This window comes from Pseudophryne corroboree, chromosome 8 (genome assembly GCF_028390025.1).
Source record: "Pseudophryne corroboree isolate aPseCor3 chromosome 8, aPseCor3.hap2, whole genome shotgun sequence".
Taxonomy (NCBI): Eukaryota; Metazoa; Chordata; class Amphibia; order Anura; family Myobatrachidae; genus Pseudophryne; species Pseudophryne corroboree.
The window spans coordinates 438,473,719-438,495,334 of record NC_086451.1 but is presented as its reverse complement, the minus strand read 5'-3'; the positions used below and the strand labels follow the sequence as shown (position 1 = coordinate 438,495,334).

The window sequence follows — 21,616 nt, the reverse complement described above, 5'->3', positions numbered from 1 at the left end:
GGAGGAGACTGGCACTGCTGCTGTCTGTACTGTACCTGTGCTGTGTGTACATGTCATGGTGTAGTAGTGTGTGAGGAGGAGACTGGCACTGCTGCTGTCTGTACTGTACCTGTGCTGTGTATACATGTCATGGTGTAGTAGTGTGTGAGAGGAGACTGGCACTGCTGCTGTCTGTACTGTACCTGTGCTGTGTGTACATGTCATGGTGTAGTAGTGTGTGAGGAGGAGGAGACTGGTACTGCTGCTGTCTGTACTGTACCTGTGCTGTGTATACATGTCATGGTGTAGTAGTGTGTAAGAGGAGACTGGCACTGCTGCTGTCTGTACTGTACCTGTGCTGTGTGTACATGTCATGGTGTAGTAGTGTGTGAGGAGGAGGAGACTGGCACTGCTGCTGTCTGTACTGTACCTGTGCTGTGTGTACATGTCATGGTGTAGTAGTGTGTGAGGAGGAGACTGGCACTGCTGCTGTCTGTACTGTACTTGTGCTGTGTGTACATGTCATGGTGTAGTAGTGTGTGAGGAGGAGGAGACTGGTACTGCTGCTGTCTGTACTGTACCTGTGCTGTGTATACATGTCATGGTGTAGTAGTGTGTGAGGAGGAGACTGGCACTGCTGCTGTCTGTACTGTACCTGTGCTGTGTATACATTAGAGATGAGCGGGTTCGGTTTCTCTGAATCCGAACCCGCACGAACTTCATGTTTTTTTCACGGGTCCGAGCAGACTCGGATCCTCCCGCCTTGCTCGGTTAACCCGAGCGCGCCCGAACGTCATCATGACGCTGTCGGATTCTCGCGAGACTCGGATTCTATATAAGGAGCCGCGCGTCGCCGCCATTTTCACACGTGCATTGAGATTGATAGGGAGAGGACGTGGCTGGCGTCCTCTCCATTTAGATTATGGTTGAGAGAGAGAGAGAGAGATTGACCTGAGGCTGTGATACTGTAGAAGAGAGTGCAGAGTTTAGTGACTGACGACCACAGTGACCACCAGACAGTGCAGTTGTTTGTTTTATTTAATATATCCGTTCTCTGCCTGAAAAAAACGATACACACAGTGACTCAGTCACATACCATATCTGTGTGCACTGCTCAGCCCAGTGTGCTGCATCAATGTATATATATATCTGACTGTGCTCAGCTCACACAGCTTATAATTGTGGGGGAGACTGGGGAGCACTGCAGTGCCAGTTATAGGTTATAGCAGGAGCCAGGAGTACATAATATTATATTAAAATTAAACAGTGCACACTTTTGCTGCAGGAGTGCCACTGCCAGTGTGACTAGTGACCAGTGACCTGACCACCAGTATATATAATATTAGTAGTATACTATCTCTTTATCAACCAGTCTATATTAGCAGCAGACACAGTACAGTGCGGTAGTTCACGGCTGTGGCTACCTCTGTGTCGGCACTCGGCAGCCCGTCCATAATTGTATATACCACCTAACCGTGGTTTTTTTTTCTTTCTTTATACATACATACTAGTTACGAGTATACTATCTCTTTATCAACCAGTCTATATATTAGCAGCAGACACAGTACAGTGCGGTAGTTCACGGCTGTGGCTACCTCTGTGTCGGCACTCGGCAGCCCGTCCATAATTGTATATACCACCTAACCGTGGTTTTTTTTTCTTTCTTTATACATACATACTAGTTACGAGTATACTATCTCTTTATCAACCAGTCTATATATTAGCAGCAGACACAGTACAGTGCGGTAGTTCACGGCTGTGGCTACCTCTGTGTCGGCACTCGGCAGCCCGTCCATAATTGTATATACCACCTAACCGTGGTTTTTTTTTCTTTCTTTATACATACATACTAGTTACGAGTATACTATCTCTTTATCAACCAGTCTATATTAGCAGCAGACACAGTACAGTGCGGTAGTTCACGGCTGTGGCTACCTCTGTGTCGGCACTCGGCAGCCCGTCCATAATTGTATATACCACCTAACCGTGGTTTTTTTTTCTTTCTTTATAGTCATACTAGTTACGAGTATACTATCTCTTTATCAACCAGTCTATATTAGCAGCAGACACAGTACAGTGCGGTAGTTCACGGCTGTGGCTACCTCTGTGTCGGCACTCGGCAGCCCGTCCATAATTTTATATACCACCTAACCGTGGTTTTTTTTTCTTTCTTTATAGTCATACTAGTTACGAGTATACTATCTCTTTATCAACCAGTCTATATTAGCAGCAGACACAGTACAGTGCGGTAGTTCACGGCTGTGGCTACCTCTGTGTCGGCACTCGGCAGCCCGTCCATAATTGTATATACCACCTAACCGTGGTTTTTTTTTCTTTCTTTATAGTCATACTAGTTACGAGTATACTATCTCTTTATCAACCAGTCTATATTAGCAGCAGACACAGTACAGTGCGGTAGTTCACGGCTGTGGCTACCTCTGTGTCGGCACTCGGCAGCCCGTCCATAATTGTATATACCACCTAACCGTGTTTTTTTTTTCTTTCTTTATACATACATACTAGTTACGAGTATACTATCTCTTTATCAACCAGTCTATATTAGCAGCAGACACAGTACAGTGCGGTAGTTCACGGCTGTGGCTACCTCTGTGTCGGCACTCGGCAGCCCGTCCATAATTGTATATACCACCTAACCGTGGTTTTTTTTTCTTTCTTTATACATACATACTAGTTACGAGTATACTATCTCTTTATCAACCAGTCTATATATTAGCAGCAGACACAGTACAGTGCGGTAGTTCACGGCTGTGGCTACCTCTGTGTCGGCACTCGGCAGCCCGTCCATAATTGTATATACCACCTAACCGTGGTTTTTTTTTCTTTCTTTATACATACATACTAGTTACGAGTATACTATCTCTTTATCAACCAGTCTATATTAGCAGCAGACACAGTACAGTGCGGTAGTTCACGGCTGTGGCTACCTCTGTGTCGGCACTCGGCAGCCCGTCCATAATTGTATATACCACCTAACCGTGGTTTTTTTTTCTTTCTTTATACATACATACTAGTTACGAGTATACTATCTCTTTATCAACCAGTCTATATATTAGCAGCAGACACAGTACAGTGCGGTAGTTCACGGCTGTGGCTACCTCTGTGTCGGCACTCGGCAGCCCGTCCATAATTGTATATACCACCTAACCGTGGTTTTTTTTTCTTTCTTTATACATACATACTAGTTACGAGTATACTATCTCTTTATCAACCAGTCTATATATTAGCAGCAGACACAGTACAGTGCGGTAGTTCACGGCTGTGGCTACCTCTGTGTCGGCACTCGGCAGCCCGTCCATAATTGTATATACCACCTAACCGTGTTTTTTTTTTCTTTCTTTATACATACATACTAGTTACGAGTATACTATCTCTTTATCAACCAGTCTATATTAGCAGCAGACACAGTACAGTGCGGTAGTTCACGGCTGTGGCTACCTCTGTGTCGGCACTCGGCAGCCCGTCCATAATTGTATATACCACCTAACCGTGGTTTTTTTTTCTTTCTTTATACATACATACTAGTTACGAGTATACTATCTCTTTATCAACCAGTCTATATATTAGCAGCAGACACAGTACAGTGCGGTAGTTCACGGCTGTGGCTACCTCTGTGTCGGCACTCGGCAGCCCGTCCATAATTGTATATACCACCTAACCGTGGTTTTTTTTTCTTTCTTTATACATACATACTAGTTACGAGTATACTATCTCTTTATCAACCAGTCTATATATTAGCAGCAGACACAGTACAGTGCGGTAGTTCACGGCTGTGGCTACCTCTGTGTCGGCACTCGGCAGCCCGTCCATAATTGTATACTAGTATCCAATCCATCCATCTCCATTGTTTACCTGAGGTGCCTTTTAGTTGTGCCTATTAAAATATGGAGAACAAAAATGTTGATGTTCCAAAATTAGGGAAAGATCAAGATCCACTTCCACCTCGTGCTGAAGCTGCTGCCACTAGTCATGGCCGAGACGATGAAATGCCAGCAACGTCGTCTGCCAAGGCCGATGCCCAATGTCATAGGACAGAGCATGTCAAATCCAAAACACCAAATATCAGTAAAAAAAGGACTCCAAAACCTAAAATAAAATTGTCGGAGGAGAAACGTAAACTTGCCAATATGCCATTTACCACACGGAGTGGCAAGGAACGGCTGAGGCCCTGGCCTATGTTCATGGCTAGTGGTTCAGCTTCACATGAGGATGGAAGCACTCAGCCTCTCGCTAGAAAAATGAAAAGACTAAAGCTGGCAAAAGCAGTAGCACCGCAAAGAACTGTGCGTTCTTCGAAATCCCAAATCCACAAGGAGAGTCCGACTCCAATTGTGTCGGTTGCGATGCCTGACCTTCCCAACACTGGACGTGAAGAGCATGCGCCTTCCACCATTTGCACGCCCCCTGCAAGTGATGGAAGGAGCACCCGCAGTCCAGTTCCTGATAGTCAGATTGAAGATGTCAGTGTTGAAGTACACCAGGATGAGGAGGATATGGGTGTTGCTGGCGCTGGGGAGGAAATTGACCAGGAGGATTCTGATGGTGAGGTGGTTTGTTTAAGTCAGGCACCCGGGGAGACACCTGTTGTCCGTGGTAGGAATATGGCCGTTGACATGCCTGGTGAAAATACCAAAAAAATCAGCTCTTCGGTGTGGAAGTATTTCACCAGAAATGCGGACAACAGGTGTCAAGCCGTGTGTTCCCTTTGTCAAGCTGTAATAAGTAGGGGTAAGGACGTTAACCACCTCGGAACATCCTCCCTTATACGTCACCTGCAGCGCATTCATAATAAGTCAGTGACAAGTTCAAAAACTTGGGCCGACAGCGGAAGCAGTCCACTGACCAGTAAATCCCTTCCTCTTGTAACCAAGCTCACGCAAACCACCCCACCAACTCCCTCAGTGTCAATTTCCTCCTTCCCCAGGAATGCCAATAGTCCTGCAGGCCATGTCACTGGCAATTCTGACGATTCCTCTCCTGCCTGGGATTCCTCCGATGCATCCTTGCGTGTAACGCCTACTGCTGCTGGCGCTGCTGTTGTTGCTGCTGGGAGTCGATGGTCATCCCAGAGGGGAAGTCGTAAGACCACTTTTACTACTTCCACCAAGCAATTGACTGTCCAACAGTCCTTTGCGAGGAAGATGAAATATCACAGCAGTCATCCTACTGCAAAGCGGATAACTGAGGCCTTGACATCCTGGGTGGTGAGAAACGTGGTTCCGGTATCCATCATTACTGCAGAGCCAACTAGAGACTTGTTGGAGGTACTGTGTCCCCGGTACCAAATACCATCTAGGTTCCATTTCTCTAGGCAGGCGATACCGAAAATGTACACAGACCTCAGAAAAAGAGTCACCAGTGTCCTAAAAAATGCAGCTGTACCCAATGTCCACTTAACCACGGACATGTGGACAAGTGAAGCAGGGCAGGGTCAGGACTATATGACTGTGACAGCCCACTGGGTAGATGTATGGACTCCCGCCGCAAGAACAGCAGCGGCGGCACCAGTAGCAGCATCTCGCAAACGCCAATTCTTTCCTAGGCAGGCTACGCTTTGTATCACCGGTTTCCAGAATACGCACACAGCTGAAAACCTCTTACGGCAACTGAGGAAGATCATCGCGGAATGGCTTACCCCAATTGGACTCTCCTGTGGATTTGTGGCATCGGACAACGCCAGCAATATTGTGTGTGCATTAAATCTGGGCTAATTCCAGCACGTCCCATGTTTTGCACATATGAATTTGGTGGTGCAGAATTTTTTAAAAAACGACAGGGGCGTGCAAGAGATGCTGTCGGTGGCCAGAAGAATTGCGGGACACTTTCGGCGTACAGGCACCACGTACAGAAAACTGGAGCACCACCAAAAACTTCTGAACCTGCCCTGCCATCATCTGAAGCAAGAAGTGGTAACGAGGTGGAATTCAACCCTGTATATGCTTCAGAGGTTGGAGGAGCAGCAAAAGGCCATTCAAGCCTATACAATTGAGCACGATATAGGAGGTGGGATGCACCTGTCTCAAGCGCAGTGGAGAATGATTTCAACGTTGTGCAAGGTTCTGATGCCCTTTGAACTTGCCACACGTGAAGTCAGTTCAGACACTGCCAGCCTGAGTCAGGTCATTCCCCTCATCAGGCTTTTGCAGAAGAAGCTGGAGACATTGAAGGAGGAGCTAACACGGAGCGATTCCGCTAGGCATGTGGGACTTGTGGATGGAGCCCTTAATTCGCTTAGCAAGGATTCACGGGTGGTCAATCTGTTGAAATCAGAGCACTACATTTTGGCCACCGTGCTCGATCCTAGATTTAAAGCCTACCTTGGATCTCTCTTTCCGGCAGACACAAGTCTGCTGGGGTTCAAACACCTGCTGGTGAGTAAATTGTCAAGTCAAGCGGAACGCGACCTGTCAACAACATCTCCTCCTTCACATTCTCCCGCAACTGGGGGTGCGAGGAAAAGGCTCAGAATTCCGAGCCCACCCGCTGGCGGTGATGCAGGGCAGTCTGGAGCGACTGCTGATGCTGACATCTGGTCCGGACTGAAGGACCTGACAACGATTACGGACATGTCGTCTACTGTCACTGCATATGATTCTCTCCCCATTGAAAGAATGGTGGAGGATTATATGAGTGACCGCATCCAAGTAGGCACGTCACACAGTCCGTACTTATACTGGCAGGAAAAAGAGGCAATTTGGAGGCCCTTGCACAAACTGGCTTTATTCTACCTAAGTTGCCCTCCCACAAGTGTGTACTCCGAAAGAGTGTTTAGTGCCGCCGCTCACCTTGTCAGCAATCGGCGTACGAGGTTACATCCAGAAAATGTGGAGAAGATGATGTTCATTAAAATGAATTATAATCAATTCCTCCGTGGAGACATTGACCAGCAGCAATTGCCTCCACAAAGTACACAGGGAGCTGAGATGGTGGATTCCAGTGGGGACGAATTGATAATCTGTGAGGAGGGGGATGTACACGGTGATATATCGGAGGATGATGATGAGGTGGACATCTTGCCTCTGTAGAGCCAGTTTGTGCAAGGAGAGATTAATTGCTTCTTTTTTGGTGGGGGTCCAAACCAACCCGTCATATCAGTCACAGTCGTGTGGCAGACCCTGTCACTGAAATGATGGGTTGGTTAAAGTGTGCATGTCCTGTTTATACAACATAAGGGTGGGTGGGAGGGCCCAAGGACAATTCCATCTTGCACCTCTTTTTTCTTTTCTTTTTCTTTGCGTCATGTGCTGTTTGGGGAGGGTTTTTTGGAAGGGACATCCTGCGTGACACTGCAGTGCCACTCCTAGATGGGCCCGGTGTTTGTGTCGGCCACTAGGGTCGCTTATCTTACTCACACAGCTACCTCATTGCGCCTCTTTTTTTCTTTGCGTCATGTGCTGTTTGGGGAGGGTTTTTTGGAAGGGACATCCTGCGTGACACTGCAGTGACACTCCTAGATGGGCCCGGTGTTTGTGTCGGCCACTAGGGTCGCTTATCTTACTCACACAGCTACCTCATTGCGCCTCTTTTTTTCTTTGCGTCATGTGCTGTTTGGGGAGGGTTTTTTGGAAGGGACATCCTGCGTGACACTGCAGTGCCACTCCTAGATGGGCCCGGTGTTTGTGTCGGCCACTAGGGTCGCTTATCTTACTCACACAGCTACCTCATTGCGCCTCTTTTTTTCTTTGCGTCATGTGCTGTTTGGGGAGGGTTTTTTGGAAGGGACATCCTGCGTGACACTGCAGTGACACTCCTAGATGGGCCCGGTGTTTGTGTCGGCCACTAGGGTCGCTTATCTTACTCACACAGCTACCTCATTGCGCCTCTTTTTTTCTTTGCGTCATGTGCTGTTTGGGGAGGGTTTTTTGGAAGGGACATCCTGCGTGACACTGCAGTGCCACTCCTAGATGGGCTCGGTGTTTGTGTCGGCCACTAGGGTCGCTTATCTTACTCACACAGCTACCTCATTGCGCCTCTTTTTTTCTTTGCGTCATGTGCTGTTTGGGGAGGGTTTTTTGGAAGGGACATCCTGCGTGACACTGCAGTGACACTCCTAGATGGGCCCGGTGTTTGTGTCGGCCACTAGGGTCGCTTATCTTACTCACACAGCTACCTCATTGCGCCTCTTTTTTTCTTTGCGTCATGTGCTGTTTGGGGAGGGTTTTTTGGAAGGGACATCCTGCGTGACACTGCAGTGCCACTCCTAGATGGGCCCGGTGTTTGTGTCGGCCACTAGGGTCGCTTATCTTACTCACACAGCTACCTCATTGCGCCTCTTTTTTTCTTTGCGTCATGTGCTGTTTGGGGAGGGTTTTTTGGAAGGGACATCCTGCGTGACACTGCAGTGCCACTCCTAGATGGGCCCGGTGTTTGTGTCGGCCACTAGGGTCGCTAATCTTACTCACACAGCTACCTCATTGCGCCTCTTTTTTTCTTTGCGTCATGTGCTGTTTGGGGAGGGTTTTTTGGAAGGGACATCCTGCGTGACACTGCAGTGCCACTCCTAGATGGGCCCGGTGTTTGTGTCGGCCACTAGGGTCGCTTATCTTACTCACACAGCGACCTCGGTGCAAATTTTAGGACTAAAAATAATATTGTGAGGTGTGAGGTATTCAGAATAGACTGAAAATGAGTGGAAATTATGGTTTTTGAGGTTAATAATACTTTGGGATCAAAATGACCGCCAAATTCTATGATTTAAGCTGTTTTTTAGGTTTTTTGGAAAAAAACACCCGAATCCAAAACACACCCGAATCCGACAAAAAAAATTCGGTGAGGTTTTGCCAAAACGCGGTCGAACCCAAAACACGGCCGCGGAACCGAACCCAAAACCAAAACACAAAACCCGAAAAATTTCCGGCGCTCATCTCTAGTATACATGTCATGGTGTAGTAGTGTGTGAGGGGAGACTGGCACTGCTGCTGTCCATACTGTACCTGTGCTGTGTATACATGTCATGGTGTAGTAGTGTGTGAGGAGACTGGCACTGCTGCTGTCTGTACTGTACCTGTGCTGTGTGTACATGTCATGGTGTAGTAGTGTGTGAGGAGGAGACTGGCACTGCTGCTGTCTGTACTGTACCTGTGCTGTGTATACATGTCTTGGTGTAGTAGTGTGTGAGAGGAGACTGGCACTGCTGCTGTGTGTAGTGTACCTGTGCTGTGTGTACATGTCATGGTGTAGTAGTGTGTGAGGAGGAGACTGGCACTGCTGCTGTCTGTACTGTACCTGTGCTGTGTATACATGTCATGGTGTAGTAGTGTGTGAGGGGAGACTGGCACTGCTGCTGTCTGTACTGTACCTGTGCGGTGTATACATGGCATGGTGTAGTAGTGTGTGAGAGGAGACTGGCACTGCTGCTGTCTGTACTGTACCTGTGCTGTGTATACATGTCATGGTGTAGTAGTGTGTGAGGGGAGACTGGCACTGCTGCTGTCTGTACTGTACCTGTGCTGTGTATACATGTCATGGTGTAGTAGTGTGTGAGGGGAGACTGGCACTGCTGCTGTCTGTACTGTACCTGTGCTGTGTATACATGTCATGGTGTAGTAGTGTGTGAGGAGGAGACTGGCACTGCTGCTGTCTGTACTGTACCTGTGCTGTGTGTACATGTCATGGTGTAGTAGTGTGTGAGGAGGAGACTGGCACTGCTGCTGTCTGTACTGTACCTGTGCTGTGTATACATGTCATGGTGTAGTAGTGTGTGAGAGGAGACTGGCACTGCTGCTGTCTGTACTGTACCTGTGCTGTGTGTACATGTCATGGTGTAGTAGTGTGTGAGGAGGAGGAGACTGGTACTGCTGCTGTCTGTACTGTACCTGTGCTGTGTATACATGTCATGGTGTAGTAGTGTGTGAGGGGAGACTGGCACTGCTGCTGTCTGTACTGTACCTGTGCTGTGTGTACATGTCATGGTGTAGTAGTGTGTGAGGAGGAGACTGGCACTGCTGCTGTCTGTACTGTACCTGTGCTGTGTATACATGTCATGGTGTAGTAGTGTGTGAGGGGAGACTGGCACTGCTGCTGTCTGTACTGTACCTGTGCTGTGTGTACATGTCATGGTGTAGTAGTGTGTGAGGAGGAGACTGGCGCTGCTGCTGTCTGTACTGTACCTGTGCTGTGTGTACATGTCATGGTGTAGTAGTGTGTGAGAGGAGACGGGCACTGTTGCTGTGTGTACTGTACCTGTGCTGTGTATACATGTCATGGTGTAGTAGTGTGTGAGGAGGAGACTGGCACTGCTGCTGTCTGTACTGTACCTGTGCTGAGTGTACATGTCATGGTGTAGTAGTGTGTGTGAGAGGAGACTGGCACTGCTGCTGTCTGTACTGTACCTGTGCTGTGTGTACATGTCATGCTGTAGTAGTGTGTGAGGAGAGACTGGCACTGCTGCTGTGTGTACTGTACCTGTGCTGTGTATACATGTCATGGTGTAGTAGTGTGTGTGAGAGGAGACTGGCACTGCTGCTGTCTGTACTGTACCTGTGCTGTGTATACATGTCATGCTGTAGTAGTGTGTGAGGAGAGACTGGCACTGCTGCTGTGTGTACTGTACCTGTGCTGTGTATACATGTCATGGTGTAGTAGTGTGTGAGAGGAGACTGGCACTGCTGCTGTTTATACTGTACCTGTGCTGTGTATACATGTCATGGTGTAGTAGTGTGTGAGGAGGAGACTGGCACTGCTGCTGTCTGTACTGTACCTGTGCTGTGTATACATGTCATGCTGTAGTAGTGTGTGAGGAGAGACTGGCACTGCTGCTGTCTGTACTGTACCTGTGCTGTGTATACATGTCATGGTGTAGTAGTGTGTGAGGAGGAGACTGGCACTGCTGCTGTCTGTACTGTACCTGTGCTGTGTGTACATGTCATGGTGTAGTAGTGTGTGAGGAGGAGACTGGCACTGCTGCTGTCTGTACTGTACCTGTGCTGTGTATACATGTCATTGGTGTAGTAGTGTGTGAGAGGAGACTGGCACTGCTGCTGTCTGTACTGTACCTGTGCTGTGTATACATGTCATGGTGTAGTAGTGTGTGAGGGGAGTGTGGCACTGCTGCTGTCTGTACTGTACCTGTGCTGTGTATACATGTCATGGTGTAGTTTTGTGTGAGGAGGAGACTGGCACTGCTGCTGTCTGTACTGTACCTGTGCTGTGTATACATGTCATGGTGTAGTAGTGTGAGGAGGAGACTGGCACTGCTGCTGTCTGTACTGTACCTGTGCTGTGTATACATGTCATGGTGTAGTAGTGTGAGGAGGAGACTGGCACTGCTGCTGTCTGTACTGTACCTGTGCTGTGTATACATGTCATGGTGTAGTAGTGTGAGGAGGAGACTGGCACTGCTGCTGTCTGTACTGTACCTGTGCTGTGTATACATGTCATGGTGTAGTAGTGTGAGGAGGAGACTGGCACTGCTGCTGTCTGTACTGTATTTGCATTTCATGTGTTTCTCACTCTCTGTATTTTGATCACTTTCTACAGGTCATGCTATGAATTGCTACACGTGTGGATATGGTACCTGTCTTACTCCCTCCACAACATCCTGTGGATTATTGGAAGTATGCCTGACACAGACAATAACTGTAGGTAAGTATCACTAGTTCCCATCTATTATAAATCATTAAAAATATTTTTTATGTCTTTGATGAATATTTTACCTAATGGCCGGGAGCATATTAATAGATGAGGGGGCCGTGTGCAGTCTTTGTCTGGGCTCTCTTCTCCCTAGCCAGCAGCGCAACCTGTGTGAGCGCTAGTGGATTCTAACTATGGGCCTAATTCAGACCTGATTGCTAGGTCAGGTCTAAACTGCGCATGCGTATGCACCGCAATTCGCAGGCGCTTTGCACGTGTACAAAGCGGATCGCCATTCAGCGATGGGTTTATGCGAAGAATCCATTCGCACGGGCATGCGCAAGAAGATTGACAGGATTAAGCCGTTTGTGGGTGTCAACTGACCGTCTACTGTGAGTGGTTGGAAAAACTCGGGCGTGTCCATGCATTTGCAGGGAGGGTTCCTGACATCAATTCCGGTCCCGGACAGGCTGATGTGATTGCAACGGCTAAGTAAGTCCTGGGCTGCGCCGAGACTGCACAAGATCTGTTTGTACAGCTCTTCTACACATGCGTTCACACACTTGCACAGCTAAAATACACTCCCCCGGCGACTATCTGTTCTCAGCAGTGCAAAAATCGCCAGCTAGCAATCAGGCCTGAATTAGGCCCTACGCTCTATAGTCTACTGCGCATGCGTAGGTCTCCAGGAAAATGGTGGCACTTTTCCCAGTGATCTCTGTACAGCACATATAGGAAATGCTGAGAAAATGGCCGTTGCACCATTTTCCTGGTGATTTTGAAGTCCTGTTACTGCAGGACTCCACAGAGGTAAGTACTGAACCCCTGGACTCAAGTGCACTGCAAACACTACACTCATTATAGATACAACACTGCTAATGGCAATGAAACTTGAGGCTTATAATAACAATGAGTCCACTGTTACCCCTAGGTATAGTGACAGCCTCCAAGGTTTACAGTCCATGTTGTCAGAGCCGTTTGTTCCCATATTGCTGATGCTGCCACCGTGCAGCTAATCTGTGAGACCAACACAACATAGACATTCATTTCTATTCCACTATTCCCAAATGGGAAAATACTCAGTGGAGGTGCTCGATGAAAAAGAGGGTGACGGTTGGTGTAGCTGCTGGCAGAAAACTAGTGTGAGGTGCTGCAGTAAAGGGTGTGTGAAGGGGACATTTGGTGTAGGTGCTCGAGGAAAGGAAGTGTGAGGTGTTACAGAGAGGGGATGTGAAGGAGATGGTTGGTGTAGGTGTTGGAAGAAAAGTATTGTGAGGTGTTATAGAAGAGGGGTGTGAAGGGGCAATTTGGTGTAGGTGTTCAAGGAAAAAGGTAGTGTGAGGTGTTACAGGTGCTGGAGGAAAGGTAGCGTGAGGTGTTACAGAAGAGGGGTGTGAAGGAGACATTTGATGTAGGTGCTGGAGGAAAGATATTGTGAGGAGTTACTGCTGCTGGAGGAAAGGTAGTGTGAGATGAAACAGAAGAGTGGATGTGAAGGGGACAAATGCTGAAGGTGCTGGAGGAAAGGAAATGTGAGGTGTTACAGAGGAGGGCTGTGAAAGAGACATTTGGTGTAGATGCTGGAGGAAGGGTAGTGTGACGTGTTACAGAAGAGGGGATGTGAAGGAGACAGTTGGTGTAGGTGCAGGAGGTAGTGTGACGTGTTACAGAAGAGGGGATGTGAAGGAGACAGTTGGTGTAGGTGCAGGAGGTAGTGTGACGTGTTACAGAAGAGGGGATGTGAAGGAGACAGTTGGTGTAGGTGGTGGAGGTAGTGTGAGGTGCTACAGAAGAGGGTGTGAAGGAGGCAGTTGGTATAGGTGCTGGAGCAAAGGCAGTTGTTACAGAAGACGAGATGTGAAGGAGGCAGTTGGTGTAGGTGCTGGGGGAAAGGTAGTGTGAGGTGCTACAGAAGAGGAGTGTGAAGGAGACAGTTGGTGCAGGTGCTGGAGGAAAGGTAGTGGGAGGTGCTACAGAGGAGGAAATGTGAAGAAGTCAGTTGGTGTAGGGGCTGGAGGAAAGTTAGTTTGAGGTGCTACATACGAGGGGATGTGAAGGAGACAGTTGGTGTAGGATCTGGAGGAAAGGTAGTGTGAGGTGCTACAGAAGAGGGAATGTGGAGACAGTTGCTATAAGTGAGTTACGATCTTTGGATCCCTGTAGCTGCCATGACAGATGAGGGGATGTGAAGGAGAAAGTTGGTGGAGATGCTGGAGGAAAGGTGGTGTGCAGTGTTATAGAAGAGGGATGTGAAGAAGACAGTTGGTGTAGGGGCTGAAGGTAAGGTAGTGTGAGATGTTACAGAAGAGGGATGTGAAGAAGACAGTTGGTGTAGGGGTTGGAGGTAAGGTAGTGTGATATGTTACAGAAGAGGGATGTGAAGAAGACAGTTGGTGTAGGGGCTGAAGGTAAGGTAGTGTGAGATGTTACAGAAGAGGGATGTGAAGAAGACAGTTGGTGTAGTGGCTGGAGGTAAGGTAGTGTGAGATGTTACAGAAGAGGGATGTGAAGAAGACAGTTGGTGTAGGGGCTGGAGGTAAGGTAGTGTGAGATGTTACAGAAGAGGGATGTGAAGAAGACAGTTGGTGTAGGGGCTGAAGGCAAGGTAGTGTGAGATGTTACAGAAGAGGGAATGTGAAGAAGACAGTCGCTGTATGTACTGGAGGTATGGTAGTGTGAGGTGCTACAGAAGAGGGGTGTGAAGGAGACAGTTGGTTTAGGTGCTGGAGGAAAGTTAGTGTGACGTGTAACAGAAGAGGTGATGTGGAGACAGTTGCTGTAAGTGAGTCACCATCTTTGGATTCCCCTAGCTGCCATGACAACCAAGGAGTATGTTCCTATTGGAGACACTGTGATAAATACATACATACAATAAAATGGTCCTGGAAAAGGCGTCCCCCCAACACTGGCTCCCCAGTAATTGGGGTTAGGACAAGGGAAAACCGCATTTTTCAGACACAGATTCCTTTATAATGTATGGGCTGGGCATCAAAATACTAGTGAGGTTCCATGAGCCTGATAGACTATGAAATTACTCACTTTTAGTGTTCATATCTGGCGGGTCAGAGCTGAAGATGGCCACACCAGCATCATACATACTTAAACAGTCCCAACTTCCAGCTACAGAAGTGGGTGGTAGATTGAGGTCTGTGTACATCGGGAAGTGGACTGTTATATCTTAGAGGTCTGTGACCTACAGTGGGCACCTGCTGCCTCATTTTTGAACAGGACAAGAATGATCACACACTACCCCATATAAGGATTCCTCAGAGGATGTCTGTGTCTTTGTGCCAAAATACTTTCCGTTTAGTCTTTACCAAAGTCTATACAATTTGTGTATGTACTATACAAATGTGCATTTTATAAGAAAAAATATAAACGGATACATGTTGTGTCTTTTGTTACAGCATCATTGCCAGTAAAGAAGAAGTCTTGTTCATCTCCCTCAAAATGTGTGGGGTCAACTCAAACCACATATCTCGGCATAACCGTGACAGAAACTCCGTCCTGCTGTTTTACTGACCTCTGCAATTCAGCTGCCATGCCCTCCGTGTCTATTGTAACCGGCATTGCCGTCCTGCTTTCATTGTGGGTGGCCAGGCTCTTCTGAGCCCACACGAGATTTAAACGTTTATCTCTAATTAAAGCATATCTGTCACACCCCTCCAGTGGAGGAAGCCATTTTTTGTACTTGACCACATGTCAGGAAATTACGTGGCCTTATCAATGTCTTAGGAACTTTGTGCCTCTTGGTTCCGGGATGTTCCTGGGTCTTCAGGAACTGATAGGATGAATCTTAGTTCAGTCTACAAAATGGCTGACTGCGCTGTAAGTGATAGGCGTAATTGCAGAAGGTCATTGTCCTAAGAATCCCTGGTCATTCACTTGCAGTTACTTAAAATAAATATGTATACAAATTAGGGGTTATAATGTCTCTCTCCTCATTTGGAAGATCTTGGGGTTGGTGTATATTATATTGTGCTGTAAAAAGGACTGGGCCAGAACTAGAATGGTGCGGCATGTGCCACCGCACAGGGCACTGCAAGGCAGGGGGCGCTGTTCTGCCGCACAGGTCGAGGTTTTTGTGTTTTAATCATCTCACTTGCAACTTCTCTATCTTTAATCCCCTACATCACCTGGTCGCCAAGAAAACAAGCAGCAAAAGGAAATATACAAAAATATGCAAGCCCGAGTCCCAGTAGAATGGAAATGAAACTTGCTATGATTGAGCAGGGCTCAGAGGAGTCACTAGGGTTGCAGTGGGCGCGTGTGATGTCACGTAGCTGCCCCCAAAAAACTGACCCCCTTTCACAGCTACGCCGGCCCCCCAATGCCCGCCGCCAGTGGCGTTACTAGACATTTTAGTGCTGTGTGCAAGATAGGGCATTGGCGCCAACCTGTATGTAAAATAGGGGCAGTGCGTGCAAAATATATAGGGGTGTGGCTTCGTGGGGAAGGGGGTGTGACCACAAAATAATACCAATTCATATTACGGTGCACAGTAGTCTCCATTATTCAAATTATGCCGCACAGTAGCGCCACTACACCAGGTAGAGCCCCTTTTTACACAATACGGCAGACGGCGTCCCCCTTTTCAAACATTATGGCAGACAGCGTCCCCCTTTTTACACATTATGGCAGACAGAATAGATTATACTTATCATTTCTCTGCTAGCTCAGTCACTCAGACTCCTCAGTGCTGGCAAAGGGGGCAGGGGAGAAGGAAAAGGAGGGAGGGGGAGGAGGGAGGGAGCCGCAGCAGTGCACTGTAATTGCCGGCGGCGAAGCCGCAGCTGTCCCTATCCTTCCGCATTGGCTGGCTGCCACTGCTGTGCATGCCGTGATGAGGGAAGCGCATCACAGCATTCACTGTGGTGGCGGCCAGCCTATGTGGAATGAGAGGGACAGCTGCATCGGCGCTGCCACCAATTACATAGCGCTGCTGCGGCTCTTTTCCTCCACCCCCTCCCTCCTCCGCTGCTCCTCTCCTCTTCTGGCACAGGTGGCTTGTAATGAGTCAATTTGACTCATTACAAGATGCTGACTTTAGGGAATGGGGGCCGTTGTGCCCTCAGGGCGACTGCGCTGTGTGCCAGGCACACCTGACACACACGTAGTTACGGCACTGCCCACCGCTGTCAATGAAAGTGCAGTCAGGGATGCAAGTGCACCTTGATTGCATGCGCACTGATACCGTGACACATTTTTTGCAAAAATCCCTCGATTGCGATTATTGCTAAAATGAAATGCGACCAGAATTAAGTCCATAAACAGGTAATTGGGCCCTACAAATTAGGTGATATAACTGCACGATATGAACGTTCTCGTTCAATAATGAACGAGAACTAGTTCATATCGTTCAGTATGTAGGCACCAACAATGAACGATGCGTGGCCCCGCGCTCGTTTATCATTGGCTGCGGGTCGTTTACGCATGCAGGCCAATATGGACAATCTCATCCATATTAGCATGCACTGCTATGAAGACGGGTGACGTTACACCACACAGTATGAGCCGAAATTCGCATTACGCAACATAGCTGAAGACAAAATTCACATATGCCACACCGTATGATCCACAATTGAGGGCCAGGGAGATTGAGAGCAAGGTCAGTGACAGAGAGAGGGACAGGGACATAGGGAAGCAGGGTAAGAGTACCTGAGCAATGGAGGAGGGGTGTAGTCGGTGGTGATGCGGAGTTGAAAGCCCTGGGCAGCGGAGGACGTGGGCAGCGGTAGTTTGCAGAATGTGGCTGGCGGGGGTGAGGAGAATAGCAACCCGCAAGAGCCTCCTCCCAGTTCTCCCTCCTAGAGTCCCAGCAGTACAAGCGGCGGAGTGATGACGTACAGAACCAGCCCGGGGGGGGGGGGAATACGTTCATAACTGTGCCACGGCGGAGTCCTCTTGTTGCAGTATGATTTTGAGTCGGCGGAGGTGCGATTGTAAGTGTAGTGCTTGGTGCCGGATGGCAAATAGAGTACTGCAGTTACGATCGCACCCTCCCTGACTCAAAATTATATACCCCCGCCTGCAACAAGAAGATTCCACCGCGGCACAGTTATGATCGCATCCACCCCACCCCAGCAGGTGCGAGTGTGGCTCATGTTTGGTGTCGCCCCATTGAAGGGTGACACCCGGGTGCGGGCCGCAACCCCCGCACGACGCCACTGGCAGGGCTCTCCTCTTCTGTCACACAGGTGCCGTTTTAGGACCAACCGCATCTGAGAATGCGGATGTGATAAAATCGACCCAATTCGCAAATGCAATTATTGATTACATTGCATGGATGTATCAATATTCGTATGCAGGGACAGTGCTTGCATACAAGCTCTGTCCCTATGATGCCACTCAATAGCCAAATCGGGGTATTTTTCATGTAATTACCCCATTTATGTGCTGCACATGCGCCGCTGCCCGACATCACCGATGCTACCGCCACCACATTCTCCCTCCTCCCATCGTGATGACCCCTCCAGCGCTCCAGCCTCCCCTCCAGCGCTCCAGCCTCCAAGCCCCTCCCCCAGCGCACCAGCCTCCCAAGCCCCCCCCCCCCCCCAGTGCAGCTCATACTCACCAGGCAGGTATCAGTGGACGATGCTCCTGGAGGGCTGCTGGGTTATTGTTTTTTACAGTAAAACTGGTGTAATTATTACAGGGCTGACTGCTGTATTTTTTCACAATTTTCTTTTAGTAAATTCGGCCCGATTGCATTTCCCATTCTAAGTATTTTTTCCCTTTAATACATTCAGGTGATACCAAAATAATGCGAAAAAGGGTGGGAAAACACTCACATTATTTTAGTAAAATAGTTAACATATCTGCCCGACAGGGTGAGACCAAAAAAAAAAAAAACTCCCAGATTTTAAAGGTTAACAAAAAAGGCATGGTAAGTGTTATTCAAAATTTAGTACATAAGGCCCGATTCAGACCTGATCGCTGCTGTAGAAGACATTACTTTGCATGTCCTCATAACTGCTGCAGAACAAAGTCTTGAATTATGAAAAGGCATCGATCTCCTTGGACAGGGGCGTAGCCAGAACTTTGTGGGCCCCATAGGAACATTCTAAAGGGGCCCCCATTACAATGCTTCTAGGGAGACACTTCTTTGCAGCAGTTGTTAAGCTAATGCCCTATAATATTGCCCTAGTTAATTTTCTGAACCATAGTAGAGCCTTATTTAATGTTATACCCATAGTAGTGCCCTAGTTTCTTTTATGAATCGCAGTAGTGCTTACGTTCACCCTATGTCACATTTCAGAGCTTCCAGTACACATTATGCCACACAGTACCCCCAATTCATATTATGATATATGGTGCTCCCCGTTCATATTGTGCCTCATTACAGTGCCCCCGTTCATATTATATAACACTATAATGCCCTCCAGTTCATTTTATACCACACTACAATCAGCTGGTCCAGGGGCATATGTAGATATATTGCAGGCCCCAAGTAAAAAGTTTGAAAGGACCCCTATGTACCACCCAATGACAAAAAGTGTATATAACACATGTAACTGTGACAGGGAAGGTGGGCCCCTCTCAACTCTGGGCCCCATAGCAGCTGCACTCCCTGCACCTATGGTAGCTTCACCCTCATCCCTGGAGCTAGAAGACTGGGTGCTGGAGATGGACTGGAAGAGACACCGGGTGCTGGGGATGGACTGGAAAATACAGGGTCTGGGGCCGGAACAGACACCGAGGGCTGGAAGTAAGACTGGGTGCTGGGGATAAACTGGAAAATACGCTGGGGCTGGAAACAGACACGGTCGGCTGGGGCTGGAACAGACACCGGGTGCTGGAACTGTTACAATTCACCTGCCTAAAATGTTTGGCAGGTGAATTACGAGAAGAGGATTAACACTGGAGGTGCAGGCAGATGCAGAGTGGCACAGAAATGGTTAACCTGGAATTGACTGTGTAATACTGAAGTGTCTTGAGCAAGGTGTAGCAGGATGTAATGTTTAGCAGACTGTGGACTCTACTTTATGGTGGTGCACATTCTAGTCTTACTTTATGATAAATAGCAGATGAGTAGTTACACAGCTATGAGCCAGGGCTTGAATACAGGACCAGAATGTATCACAATCACTGTCGCAGGTAATGAATGTCCACAGATTTGAGGGTATACTACAGATGGAGCCATGGTTATCTAGTCTTCTCTGCTGCACCTAGGTTTATTATCATAAAACTTTCATCTATTGTTCTCAGCTGCAATACAATACAGAGAGAACAAAACATCAGGGGATTAAGTCTGACTGCCCTGGCTCAATTAATCCTATTAAAAAGGGATAGATGAGCAAGTACTTTATTGAAGAAGTGGTGTGATAATGTATAGCAGAGGAATCACAGTAACAATCCAAGGTACAACATCAGCAGAGTGTAAATGGCAAAGTAATGAAATAGTTGAACAAGAGTCCAGAGTTATAATCCACAGAACTAGGATTGCAGGAGTTGCACAATTAATCCGAAATGCATGCAGGCATAGATGTAGTCCACAGTAATATGTAAACACAAGTAATGAATACTTAGAGAATCCACAAAGCACAGTGCAAGTCTGCAAATACTTAGCTAAGGTAGTCCTGAAAACACAAACTGGCAAAGACAGGAGTTGCTGGATGACATGAACAGGAGCTTGGACTAAAGCTACTACTGTAGGCAATTCAGATAGTTCTGGAAGCAAAATAATAATAATATAACCAGCATTGGAGAGCTAAACTGGCTGGTTTATAACAGCCACACTAACCAATGAAAAAGCTAGGCTGGGAGTGTTAACTCTAATTACAAACCCTGTGCACCTGCAGAGCTGCATGTACACAGAGAGCCTAAGGAACAGAAAACACTGGAAAGACACTGGCTGGATGTAAGACTGGGTGCTGGGGTTGGACTGGAAAATACACTGGGGCTGGAAGCGACACTGGACATGGGGCTGGAAGAGACAATTGTGCTGGTAGAGATATTGGGGGCTGGAAGTGACACTGGTGTTGGAGCTGGTAAATTCACTGGGGTCTGGGGCTGGAAGAAACACTGGGGTCTGGGGCTGGAAGAGACACTAGGGGCTGAGGCTGGAAGTGACACTGGTGCTGGAAGAGACATTGGGGTCTGGGGCTGAAAAAGACACTGGGGGATGGGGCTGGGGCTGGAAGAAACACTGGGGGCTAGGGCTGAAAGAGGCACTGGGGGCTGGAAGTGACACTGGTGCTGGAAGAAACACTAAGGACTGGGGCTGAAAGACACTGGGGTCTGGGGACGTTTTTTGGGGACTGTCCCACCTGCGGGCCGCAGTGTCCCGCGGTGGGGGGGGGGCAATTGGGAGTCTCCTGCACTCACTGCCCTGCTTAGCAGAGCAGCAGTGAATAGACACTGTGCACATGCGCACAGCGTCTATTCATTGTAGTCAGAGGGAGAGGGGGCATGCCCCCTCAGTGACGAAAACGGGGCGTGGCTCACGATCGCGGGTCCTCCCATGAAGCCACGCCCCCTTTTCCTAGGCCTCTTTATATTAATGACAAGTTGGGAGGTATGCAACAATACACACATTTACAGAACCTCTCTCCCTCTGTCCTTTCCTGTCTGTCATCCATCTCATCCTGGATGGCACAACTATTTAAAACATTAACTCATGGGGCCTAATTCAGAGTTGATTGCAGCAGCAAATTTGTTAGCAGTTGGAAAAAACCATGGGGGTGGTTCAGAGTTGATCGTAGCTGTGCTAAATTTAGGGCTAGTCCGCCCCGCATGTCAGTCCCTGCCCCGTTGCTGAAGTACAAAAGCATCGCACAGTGGCGATGCTTTTATACTTCAGGAGTAGCTCCCGGCCAGCGCAGCTCCTGCGTGCTGGCCGGGAGCTACTCATCGCTGCCCAAGTTGCAGCAGCTGCGTATGACATCATGCAGCCGACGCGGCCCACCACCCAGCACGGTCCGGCCACGTCTGCATTGGCCGGACCGCGCCCCCTAAACGGCAGCCTAACGCAACCATCCTGCCCAGCAACCGCCTCTGCCTGTCAATCAGGCAGAGGCGATCGCTAGCTAAAGACAGCCATTGGCTG

General features: G+C 48.3%; 1 protein-coding gene across 1 annotated transcript in view; it reads left to right on the top strand.

The window, feature by feature from the left end:
* The window catches only part of LOC134947937 (lymphocyte antigen 6B-like), an 80,434-nt gene extending 64,946 nt beyond the window's left edge, over positions 1 to 15,488 (top strand). The window contains exons 2-3 of the mRNA XM_063935741.1: positions 11,476 to 11,580; positions 14,976 to 15,488. Of these exons, the coding sequence (XP_063791811.1) occupies positions 11,476 to 11,580; positions 14,976 to 15,178 (308 nt within the window). The 3' untranslated portion in view covers positions 15,179 to 15,488. The remainder of the gene's footprint in view (positions 1 to 11,475; positions 11,581 to 14,975) is intronic.
* Positions 15,489 to 21,616: the final 6,128 nt, after the last annotated feature.